This window comes from Poecilia reticulata, linkage group LG8, assembly GCF_000633615.1.
Source record: "Poecilia reticulata strain Guanapo linkage group LG8, Guppy_female_1.0+MT, whole genome shotgun sequence".
NCBI classification, from domain to species: domain Eukaryota; kingdom Metazoa; phylum Chordata; class Actinopteri; order Cyprinodontiformes; family Poeciliidae; genus Poecilia; species Poecilia reticulata.
The window spans coordinates 11,147,305-11,159,659 of record NC_024338.1 but is presented as its reverse complement, the minus strand read 5'-3'; the positions used below and the strand labels follow the sequence as shown (position 1 = coordinate 11,159,659).

Below are 12,355 nucleotides of genomic sequence, written 5' to 3'. Positions count from 1 at the left end.
AAAACACACTATTATGTCGGTGATAAACCTAACCTTGAACTTTACAGTAGAAAAAAATGCTCACATCTTAACACAAACATAATTTGACCTGAGTTACACACATTTCTCTTTCTGAATTTTAAGCTTGTAAAATTCTGTGTGTATTTTTTATTTTATTTTTTTGCCATTTTTGAGCAACAGCAGTAATTTCAGTCATGTGTTAGGAGTTGAAAGTGAGTGGCCTGCTGTGACTGCCTGTGACTCACAGGGGCAAACCCTCAATCATTTTTCTTCAAAAGAAAAAAACAAAAAACATAAAAAAAACATTACTTTTTCAGAAAATCTGCTTGCCAGTTGATCATGCTGAACCTTATAAACTATTTACAGTAATTGAACACAAGGCAGCTGGCTGCACTAAATATTTATCTGTCTCCCTGGTGACAAATACATTTCTATTTCCGTCCACAACTCTCGGTAGTGTTCCCTTTTATACAAGCAGCCTCAACTCCACTACTTTCAAACTGCTAACCAGAAATCAGTAGCTCCTCTGTCAACTAATTAGACTTTACTGAGGTCTAGAGTCATCTTTAGACCACTATTTTCAGATACTAAAACTGCCCCTTAAGTAGGCTGGCTGGTTGCCGGGGACAGCGACCCTATTTGCTCCGCAGAGTGCCACTCAGTGTGAAGGAACCTCCCACCCTGCATTGCATATAGTCTCCAGTCTGGGTGTAGACGCTGAGGCAAGACCCTGCAGTACTCACTCTTTTTCTCAGCTCCACTTGATTCTCTTTATTTGCAAAGATGGGGAAAGTAAGTATATTTTTAACAACATTTCTGTCCTGCTTGTGTAAACTGCATATTTTATGAATAATAGGTATAGTCTTAGGTCAAGTTTATGTGAAAATGGCAGCTGGTGTTACCTTCTTTTTTTGTCAACTCATGTAACTGAGTGTTGCAGATTTGTGCTTTGACTACCTTGCATGGTAAAAGTCAGCTTAATTCACTCAGGCCTCTCTTTAAAAGCCTTTTATGGGCAAAGCATTCACAGCAGACGCGAGCAAATCAAAGACTTTGCTACTTAATAACAATGTTTTAGGTACCAGATAAAAATACAATGTTAATGTTCTCACAACATTTCTGTAAGGGTAAGAAATAATAGCACATCATACAATGTGATAATCAACTCGCCATTATGAAATAGTCTGAATACCATGCTAACCTCTTCCTAAACTCAGGGGTCACAAACTAAGCAGATAAACTAACGAAGGCCCCTGTCTTATCAAATATTGCGGTAAATGTGTTTACCGCCGTTTGCGCCAGCGGTAAACACATTTAAAAACAATTAATCAGGGAGGAGAAATACTGTATATTGCAAACCAAATCTTATATTTTGTCGCGTTAGAATATCTGAATGTCACTTCATTACAACTTATGTAATACAGTTGTGTACAACTGTGTGGTGGAAGTAAAGGAAACATGTTTTTTTTTTCTTCCATTTTTACAGAACATTTTGAAAAGTGTGACATGCATTAATATTCAGAACCATTCACTTCAAACTAATTCTTCAACTTTTGGGCTATCTCTCTTACAGCTTTTCAGAGCTGAAGACTGAATATTCAAAATTCCTCAGATCGTAAAAAGAGCATTATGTGAACCTTTATATTCAGGTCTAAAATAGGTTTGGTCTAGACTCTAATAAAGTCATCCCAATGATTTATTATGCTTTGATCCACTCAGTTACATTGATTTGTGTGGGGTTTTTTCTCTCTCCAGGAATATTAACCTCTGCCACAGTCCGTAGTCTTTTGCAGACTCAATCAGATTTTCTTCTAGGATTGCTCTATGTTTAGCACCATCCATCTTTCCGTCAACTCTGTCAACATTCTCTGTCCCATCTGCTTAGTCTCAGAAATTTCTGTCTTTTTTGCCTTTTGTTGCCCCATGAGGAACAGATTTGTAGATTGCGTAGTTAAATAGTAGCCCTTGTGACAGATTCTCCCACATGAGCTATGGATCAGTGCAGCTCTTTCAGAGTTACCAAAGGCTGACTAGATGCTTCTTTGGTTGATGCTCTCTTTCACTTCCCTTTGACTTACAATTTCATTTCACAATAATGCCCTACATTTGTTGGTTCATCACATTACACTTAGTGATTGTAACATGACAAAATATGAAAAGGTCAAGTGGTGTTAAAAATCTTGCAAAGTGCTGTACGTCTTGGACAGAACAAGTCAAAGGGGAGAGGTTATTTGATTCTCAAATAGAATGAGGGAATGTTTCATTGATGTCGTTTACCCTGAATATGTCAGAGGTGTTAAGTCAGCTTGCATTATGTCATTGTGTAACCAAAAGACGCGGCGTAAAGCGTTAAGCACCGAGTGGATGGAGATCGCAGAGGCTTGAGGTCAGTCTGACATCTCACACAATTCAATACTCGGTGATAATTACTAACAGATGACCTCTATGTTGAAAGAATGTCTGATCCATGTGATTCTGCTTCCTCTTGCCAAGCCATTTGACTTATAAATGAGTTTTTTTTTGTTTTGTAAGACTCAAAATAATCGCTGCTCAGCTCTGCATTCAGAACAGGGAACTCAAGGGACGAAGATCAATATGCGTTGGAAAATACTCAGGACTTCACACTATTCTAATGTTTTTAGAGTTATTTTTAGGCAACCGTGTAGAGTCTTGTTGACTGTAACACTGAAACAATCAATTAAAGCTTCTGAAATCCACTTTTTTAGAAGGAGGTGAATAAAAAAAAATCATAAAATCCAATATGATTCTTCAAATGTATGTACAGATGATTAAACATAGGAAAATGATCATTTTCTCTACAAAGAAACAGAAGTTAATATAAAAATAAATAACCCGTTGTATCTGTGTTGTTTGCTACAGCTACCAAAGATATGAACAGATGTATGGTGTATACTATATTTAAAACAAATTTACTATGCATATAATTTCACTTTTCCCTTATTTATGACACTGTAAATTTCACATGGCAGAATCTTAGGAAGAATTGCCCACACAACAAGATACATTTTCTTATTATAGCTCAGTCCAGTATTACTCTCTATATTGTACATCACTTATTTTTCCACTGGGCAGTTACCATTCTATACTGCAAGGAGGAAAGTATTACTAAAACGAACAGCAGTCAGCCCGTTCAGTCTCTGGCCAACTTGGCACTATGCAAACATTTTTTTGGCAACTGTGAGAGAAGAGAGAGCTGGAATCTTTGCCGAATTGGTCGGTGGGAGTGTAACTGGAAACACATGTTGCCGCTGTTTAAACAGAGGAAAACGATAGGGTGGGTTTGCCTTTGGGTGTTATTAGGACTACATTTCTGTGTATGCAATGTTTCTTTAGGTGATGCGTCACCAACCTTCTCCTCCAATTGTGCGCAGGGCATGATCATCAAGGACATGTCCTTCAAAGTCGGACAAACCCTGACTATCGTTGGAGTGGCAAAACCTGATGCTACAAAGTGAGTATTTAAAACACCTACATGTGTCTCTCTTTGTGAGTCTGCTTTTCACATTAGCCTTATTTGGTTTTCAGCTCACACTAAAGATAGTTCATATTGGATTGGCACAAACATTCTTGTCATGGGATCTTAAAAAGGTTGCAGTGACGTGGTAACAGATGCAGCACTGAAGTCACAAGACTCATGAGATGTCTTCCTTCAAATTTAATGAAATCTTTTTTTTCTTTTCTTTTTTCTGACGCATTGGAGCAAAACAGATAGAAACATCGACGCTACTTTCTGACAGTGCTAAGAAAAGGAATCTGCTAAACAAACTGCACAACCCCCACCAAACATTATACAGAGTCAATGGCAGCAATAGCTTCGTCCATGTCTTCGTCCAGGAAAGAGAAGCAGCTAAAAGCGAAAAAGATTAAAGCCGGGAGCCATAGTGCTGTCAGTGACTCCATCAAGGGGAAAAAAGACAGTTAAGCACAAAACAGTTGAGCATGAAGTACTTTCTGTTGAGTGCACAGAAAGTACACAAAACAAAGCAGCAGCAGTGATGGCTAAATAACAGAAGCAGTAAAACACAGCTAAACGTAATCTTTTGAGGGAAGAGCAAACTGAGATGGACGCAAAGTTTATTGTCAGGAAAGAGGCACAGTTAAACACGAAGATAATACCCTCTGTGGAAAGAAAAGGGGAAATCTAAGTAAACGGCAGCAGTCGTTGCCGTGAACTTGGCAACAACTGCACACCGTAAAGCGGCAGGATTAAAATAGCGCAGTGCAAATGTGGTTGATACTTCCTTCTGCACTCTAATGTGTAGCAGAACAACTACAGTAATGGCTCAGAAAATAACTGTAAACTTTATAAAATCAAAAATAAAAGCTTAATCTCAAAAGTGGACAGGGTGTCTTGACACATTTACAAAGCCTATAGTAATAATGATGATAAAAATATTATGCCTCGTTGCTTTTTGTTTTTCTTCACCTGCAGCTTTGCGGTCAACATTGGGCCTGACGAGCAGGACATCACGATGCACATCAACCCTCGTTTTAACGCCCACGGAGACGAGAACGCAGTCGTCTGCAACTCCTACGAAGGAGGCAACTGGTGTGAGGAGGTCCGTGAGGGAGGCTTTCCTTTCCAGCAAGGAGAAGAGTTCAAGGTGCGTCCATGCTGTCGGAAACAATGTGTGTCACAGCATCTCTATCAGTCACGTTTCGGCGTCGATGTTCTTCTGTCTAATGCTTTCCTTCCTTTAGATCGTCATTGAATTCACTCCCGCTGAGTTTGTCGTGACCTTATCAGACGGCTCCACAATCCACTTTGCCAACCGCATAGGCGCGGAGAAGTACTCGGTCATCAGCTTTGAAGGAGAGGCTCGCGTACAGAGCGTCGAAATCAAGTAAAACCTCTGCGTTCTGAAGAGCATCTGAACTGGCGGTCAGATACCACATGTACCGCTTGCTTTCAGAATCATCCAAACGTTGGTTTCCAGATATTGGTATTCAGCAAATTCATGACCAGGTTTAGGCTTGTTTAGACTAGATGCATTCACAAATAAAAATAAAGGTGGTTAGATAGCACCTGTGTAGAGTAAGAATCCTTGGATTTGCAGAGAAAAATATGGTGTGTATTGTGACTGGAACAACTTTTTTTTTTTGTTTGTTTGTTTGGTTTTGTTTTTTCAAAATTAACAACTGACCAAATACCTAAAAAACATTGTTATGTTTTATAGTGTTTTTAGGGTTTTGAGTTTGTCAAATTGTCCAAACATAATTACACACACATGCGCACCTGTTTTTTGTTTATGGATCAACCATTTTTCATTGACATTCCACTGAAATTACAATGTTTACCTGTAACAACATCCGTTAAAAATGATCGACATAAATAAGCATTTCAGACATGTCAAAAGTTCTTATTTTTCTTTGCCCAATAAAATCTCAGTATTTGTGAAAAAAACAATTGGTTGTTTCTTCTCAGTATATTTTTCAGACCTTTTTACACTGTTTTCATGAGAGGTGGCTAGTGTAGCATTAAAAGCAGCCATTCAAGACATTACTTAAGTAAGACGAAAAACAATACTTAGTAAAAGAAAAAAAAAACTGCTCAAGTACTGTACAAGTTCTCATATACATCTGATTTAATATGGGAAGTTAAATCACATATTTAATTTCACATAATTAAATATATGATTTAATTATGTGAATAATTAAATCATATATAACTATAACTATATAAAGTTAATTGCCAGACAATTAACTTTATATAGTTGTCTGGTAGACAACTATATAAAGGCATGTATGAAATCTGATTTAAATGCTGAAATTGAAAAATAAATAAATAAATAAACACAATAATTACAAAACAAAAAAAAACTTGCATTCTAGCTTTTCTAAATCTATACTTTTTCTGTTTAAAAAAACTGTATTTGTATGTTAGAACAGTGTAAGGTATTTCCAGTGACAATGTATATGGTTCAAGGTATATAAAAATTTTTTTATCAACAGTGATAGCTCATTGGTTGGTTTTCTTGAAGAACATTGAGTTAATCCAGTTTAATCTCTCAGCCCTCCTCAGCCTGCCTTCCCCTGCCCTCTATAACCTTTGACCGAGGTTATACATTTTGCCATTTCGCCAAGTGAGTGGAAATTGACAAACCACAAAACTGCAAGGGGAGGCTGCAAGGCTGTTTTCATGCAGGATGGAATGCAGTCAGAAAGACACTGGAATGACACAGTAATGATGATGGCCTGTCAAATTAACAATGACTAATGTGCAATTGAGATGGGGAAATTAAAAGTTTCAAAATGTGCATTGGATTATGAAATAATCATATGGAAACCCTTTTTTGGCTTTTTTCCCCCCCAAGCTATCTTTGTCTGATATTGAATTTTATTTGATTATTTTAATACAAATACTATTTTAGGGGCTGATGAAAAGCACTGTATGGAACGGTCTATTATTACTTTATTTCCACTCTTTGTTTAGTTTCAAAAATAAGATGCTGTAATTACCCTTCTTATCCAGTAGATGTCAGTATTGTTCCATTATAAAATGAGAAACTGTAGTTTTATCACAACTTGTGCTGTTTCTTTGGCTTCTGAGATTAAACCTCTAGCATATTTCAGCCCCGATGCAAAAGAATGAAGGTTTCAAAGCACTGCTATGTGCCATGCTCATAGAGCTATGTTAAATGCAGGTGAAAAAGAAAGATACTTAAACCCATTACTCCTTTATATAGATGACATACTGTCCAGAAAAGCAATTTTACTCTAATGTCCTTCACACATTTCTCAGCTGCAGTTCACACAGAGATTATTGGATCCATCTTTTATGTGCGATGCCATTTCAGATCATGGGTTGACATGGCAACAGCTGATAAAACACCCCAACACATCACCATCATCAAGTAGCTTAATGGTCATTGGTGGGCTATTACTCTGACCGCACTAATTGTTTCTGCTTTTCTGCGTTCTTGCAGGGCATTCATTATTAGCTAACTACTTTTTAACGTTAGGCAAAAAAAAAAAAAAAATAAATATATATATATATATATCAGTTACAATTTTAGTGTATTATGTTTTTTCTTTTGCACGTCCTTATTTCTCACTTTCAAAGTACAGTCAAATCACAGAGATATGAAATTTATGTTTCCTGAAGAAAATGACTGAAAGCACATTGATTACCTAAACCTGGATGTATATAAATGTATTTCTAAAGCTTAGTCACTAAAAACAAGTTTTTTTGTTTGTTTTTGTTTTTTGGGTTTGAGTCAAATAAATGTTACATAACAAAGAAAAAATGAACATTTTTACATTATGTCTACTTTTAGGTTCTGTATCATGTGGGAAGAAGAGGTTTAAAAGTGACTGCACAAAGAAAGATCTGTTCACAAACTCATAAGTGACATTGTCTGTGGTCTGTTTATCTGTTTAAATCAGGATTAGGGTCTAAACAATTATAAGAGGGTCTGTTTAAATATTGCCATGACCATGTAGGGGGCATAGAAAACATGTAGAAGAAGGTCAGATGAAAACAAAGCTGAACTGTTTGAAAAACTAATGTGTGGCAGAAAACAAGCCATGTGCATCACAGCCAATACACCAACATCATGCAGTGAAGATGCTTTTCTGCAGCCTGATACAAGAAAGCTGCTGAGTTTAGGATGGAGCTGAAACAAGGCAATCATGTGCAGCCAAACTGTCAGTGTCTGGGTCTACGCTATATTCCATTCTGTTACATAAAATCTCAGTAAAATACATTGGAACTTGTAGTTGTGACTTGGCAAAAAACATGTAAGATGCAAATTCTTGAGCAAGACACTGTACATGTTCTAAAACAAGACAATGATGCTATGAAGTTGACATTATACGACTCATTAGCTGACTATTCCAAGCACAACTTGGAAGTTGGAAAAAAAAAAAAACAAAGCGCCACAAAATCAAAGGAGACATCACTGTTATGCATGTACATGTGTATCTGACTCTCAGGATTGGAAAAAAAAACAAAAAAAAAAAACTTGATGTGATGTAACAGGAAGAAATGTCCTGAGATATACAGAGTTGAATCTAAGAGACATGAGCAGACAATAGGAAATAAAGAACAAAGTTTATATATATCAGAAGAGTTTCTTATTCCGTGGTCCATAACATTAAGGGACATCCTACGGATGGCGCTTACTGTTCTCTTCTTGCTACGGATTCGAGTGTGTAATATTAAAACGTCAGTCGCAAAGGTGATCTAGGTGGGGGAAGACATTTAGTTGCCACTGTAGCAACTAAATTGCAGGTTTTGCATAACATTTAAATCTCTGTTTGAGATCTTCCTCCCACATTCTTAATGGGAAGTAACTCTCTTTAGCATCGCATGGCTTCGTTATATCGTGTCAGACATTATCAATAAGCTGTGCTGTGTTTTCTCTGCATCCACGCAGATAATTTTAAGTTGGCTTGAAGCTGATCTATGGAAGCCAAACAGACCAACACGCTTCCTCGCAGGGGCTCGGGGGGCTAATGCATTTCTGCTTCTTTCATATGCTAAAGGTGATGTTTGGAGAGGACTGGGGACGATTCCACTCGTCGACCCACGTGCCGTCGCTCATTTCTCTCCGCTCTTTGACACATTACGATCTCCTTGCTCGCTGTGGAAACACAAAGTCACACAAACCCATAAATAGAGCAGAAACGGACGTAAATGTAACTTTTCACTCGGCAGGCGGGGAAAAAATAAACGCTTAGCAGTCGAGCCGTTCGGTTTCGTTTTATTTCAGTAGTCTGAAAACGCATTAGTGTTATTCTCTTTACCTGTACATTGTCACTTACTCAGTGTGTGAGTAAATGTGCTGAAACGTGTGGAACAGAATGATTCACCTCAGCTTACATAAAACCTCTGTCTATATTTAGCACCAGCATGACTCCAGATTTCTGCACCAAAGCTATCAGCCACACACTAAGATGTGCGTGGGCCTGCCATGAGCTGACTGCAGTGCTGGATTCACGCTCTGCAAAAATAACAAATAAATGATGCATGATTGTATACAGTTTGTTCTATGTGCAGCGGCTGGGGGGATATTAGGAGCAGCTCTAGGCGGAAGTCTACATGGACATAAATGTTAAGGAGTTATTGAGGTTTAAATTAGCTCTTGGATTTATTATTTATTTATTTTTCCCCTCCCTACRGGGTGGAAGGACCACATTTCCTACATCTCTAATGAGAACAAATCAGTTTTTCAGTATTAGTTTATTGGTGCTGAGAAATGACCAGGTCTCAAAGCTCTTACCACATCATGTTTACTGTTTCTGAAAACTTAGAAAAGGACGGCGTTGGCTGTTATCATCAAGCTCGATTAATGGGTGGATGTTTGAATTATTCTAATTGCAGTGTTTTTTTAATAGCGCTTAATTAGATGTGTTGGTATTCAGGTACACAACTTACAAACCAATGTTTGTATCTGATCTCCATCACTGAGATCTGTATTTGGGAAGGATTACTCTGTCAAACTCTGTCCAGGTTTCAGCCTGGTAGCTTTTCCTAGTTTATCTGGAAGAATTTTCAGGTACTCCTTTGACGTTACTTATTGTTTCTATGTACTCCAGCTCTATGCCTGCAGTTCAGTGGGAAGAAGCCGATGTGTCCTTGGGCAAGATGCCAAACTCCAAGTGGCCTTCCAGTCTGCAAACCGGTGTATGAATGCCTGCACAGACAGGTCAAGGGGAGTTGTTGTGTGAAAGTACTTGCACCCTGCAAGATTTGACCATGTGCCATTTATTTGTTGCGTATCTGCTATGTTTATTAGTTGATACGAGATTGAGACATTTATGCATTTTAAGTAATGTCAAGGCTCAGTTCTTCATGTTTTACTTTAACAAACATTCCTCTTGGCGCTGTTGACAACTACACTGCTCAAAAAAATAAAGGGAACACTTTAACACTTAAGTGAACACTGAAGTGTTCCCTTTATTTTTTTGAGCAGTATACTTGGGCACATTGTCTTTTATCATTTGAATCCTCTCTTTTCTTTATTTTCTTTTTTGAACAATTGACTAAAAGGCTCGTCTTCAAATTGCACCTCACTTGCCTCTAATCAGCATGTCTGTCATGACTGTTCTATTTAGTATTGTCTCAGTCTATGCTTTCTGTTCTCTGGCTTGATGCTGCAGAGCAGAATCCAATCAGATTATCTGCAGATTGTTGCACATGGCAAAAACGTAGGGCTGCTAAGCAAAAACATAGATTTGCCGAGAACTTAGAAAACTGCAGTGGGCCCATGCCTATTTCAGGATCCACCTATTCACAGAAAATAGCAATTATTTGAGGAACATTTGGATATTTCTGAACTTTTTTCATAGAGCATGTCTACGTTGTAAAAAAGAAAATGTAGCTTGAAAAGCTGAAATACCTAGGAGCAAGGCTCCTTGATGCTTGATCAGCCAGTGTTTGCAAAGCAGCCAATCGTGGAGCGCCATTTATTTTCCTTGGCACTGATTGGCTGCATGTCCAGGAGCAGAGAGAAGGAAGACAGTAGATATTAGCTTCTGCGGTAATACCAAGACAATTTCCACTGTGCTTAATAATGAATACTGAGGTATGTTTGGCACTTTAACGATAAGAAAAAGCTGTTCTAAGAATTTGTAGAGAGGGGAGCCGCAAGTATTCAAGAATTTCATCTATTCAAGGGTGGTTGTGGTCCCTAACTCTCATGAATACCAGGACCCCGCTTAATGGTTACTTAATTAAGTCTCCAACAAAGTAAAGCAAACTTATGGTTGCAGTAATAATTTTCCGTGGTATTGCAATCATACAAAACAAACCCGTTTTTGTCTATATATCTTTACGATGTTGACCTGGTCATGTGTCTGTTTGTTTTTTTTTTATCTGACTGCTCTACAGTAAAACCAAGCAGCAAAAGGTGGGAACCCAGGGGAATTTGGCTGTTTTGTCCCAGCCAAGCTGAAGAATAACTGTGACAGCTTGGAAAGTACACTGTCATTGACCTGCCCTCTAGTGACAACATGTGTGTGTGTGCTCGTGTAAAGTGTGCCCATGTGTATGCATGCATGACAGCACAGGTGGCCTTTTGCAGCAAGGTGAGACATCAAGTATTCTTCCTTAGCCGTACTGCTGAGTTTACAGTAGTCAACCAATATTCCAACCATGCTAGCCGTCACAAAAAAATGTCATCTTTTTTTTTTGCTGAACAAATGTTCTCAGCAACGTCAAACCAGTCCTTAACCCTGAATCAAACATTATGTTCTACTAATGTAATGATTGCTTAATTGCGTTTATGTGTTTAACTTGATCCCTGGTACTTTGCATTTACTGTGCCTATGTTGCTTTCGTTTGCTTGATTTGCCATCATGATTGAAATAATGCTAATGGCCGCTGTGTTCCAAGCAAAAAAATATGGACACGGGGGCAAGCGGTGTAGTTAGACTTTTGTCATACCAACATGCATAAAAATGTCATAATTTGTGTTTTGGCAGGAGCAACGTGTCCTTTAGGTTGTACACTAAAAGCAAATGTTTGCTTTTGCTATTATGCGGTATGCAGAGGGGGTTATCCTCCCAATACGCTGCCATGGTGCAGGAAGTAGACCTTCAGGCTGTGTGCTCTCTGCTCAGCCAAATCACTGCAGGCTCATCCTGTAAACACAGCTACAGTCTTTCAGGCTCTGCTGAATGCTCCCCATTTGTTCTTTCACCTCTGATGATTTCTCTTCAGTTAATGCACTTCCAAGCACTCAGAATCATCTGGCTTCATCTCCAACTCATGCATTGAAAACATTCGCTTCTTTTACCCTCCACACGTCACTTTGGATGCGTGCAGCTTCTAAACGGCTGGATTTTTCTTATTTTCTTGTGATTCACAGGCCATGCGAAGCAAGTAGTGGTGTCACAAACGCAGCCCGCAGTGCAATGCGCGGGTCTGAATGTGTGCAAAACTCCATCTGATGCATACGGACTTGGAAATGATTGTGTTTCTTATTTGCCAATGTCATGTTACAAAAACCTTGTTGTGTATTTTATGTGACAGACAAACACAAATAATGGAATTACTGACGTGAAAGGAAATTTACCGACTTTTTTTTGTTTTTACAACTAAAACATGTCTAGCAAATGAAATTCAAGCTATTTTTCTTTGCTAAAACTCAGTTAAATTGGTTGGGGAAAAAAAATCAACAAATTTAGATGTGAATCGACTTGGCCATTCTCTTGAATGAAAATGATTTTATCTAAGTCGTTCAACTTTATCCATAATTAACCCTTTCATGCATGACTTATAATCCTTTGTGTCGGAATTGTTTTTCCAATTTCTATTTTTTTGTTAATTTTCTTAAGGCATAAAAAAGGTAGGAAACATTTTTTGCTATATATATATATATATATATAT

General features: G+C 38.0%; 1 protein-coding gene across 1 annotated transcript; it reads left to right on the top strand.

Annotated features, from left to right (window-relative positions):
* Positions 1-684: 684 nt before the first annotated feature.
* lgals2a (lectin, galactoside-binding, soluble, 2a) lies at positions 685-5,425 on the top strand. Its single transcript, XM_008415793.1, has 4 exons — positions 685-792; positions 3,393-3,472; positions 4,454-4,625; positions 4,723-5,425. The coding sequence occupies exons 1-4, from the start codon at positions 784-786 to the stop codon at positions 4,867-4,869; spliced, it is 408 nt and encodes a 135-aa protein (XP_008414015.1). The 5' UTR covers positions 685-783; the 3' UTR covers positions 4,870-5,425.
* The last annotated feature ends 6,930 nt before the right edge of the window (positions 5,426-12,355 follow it).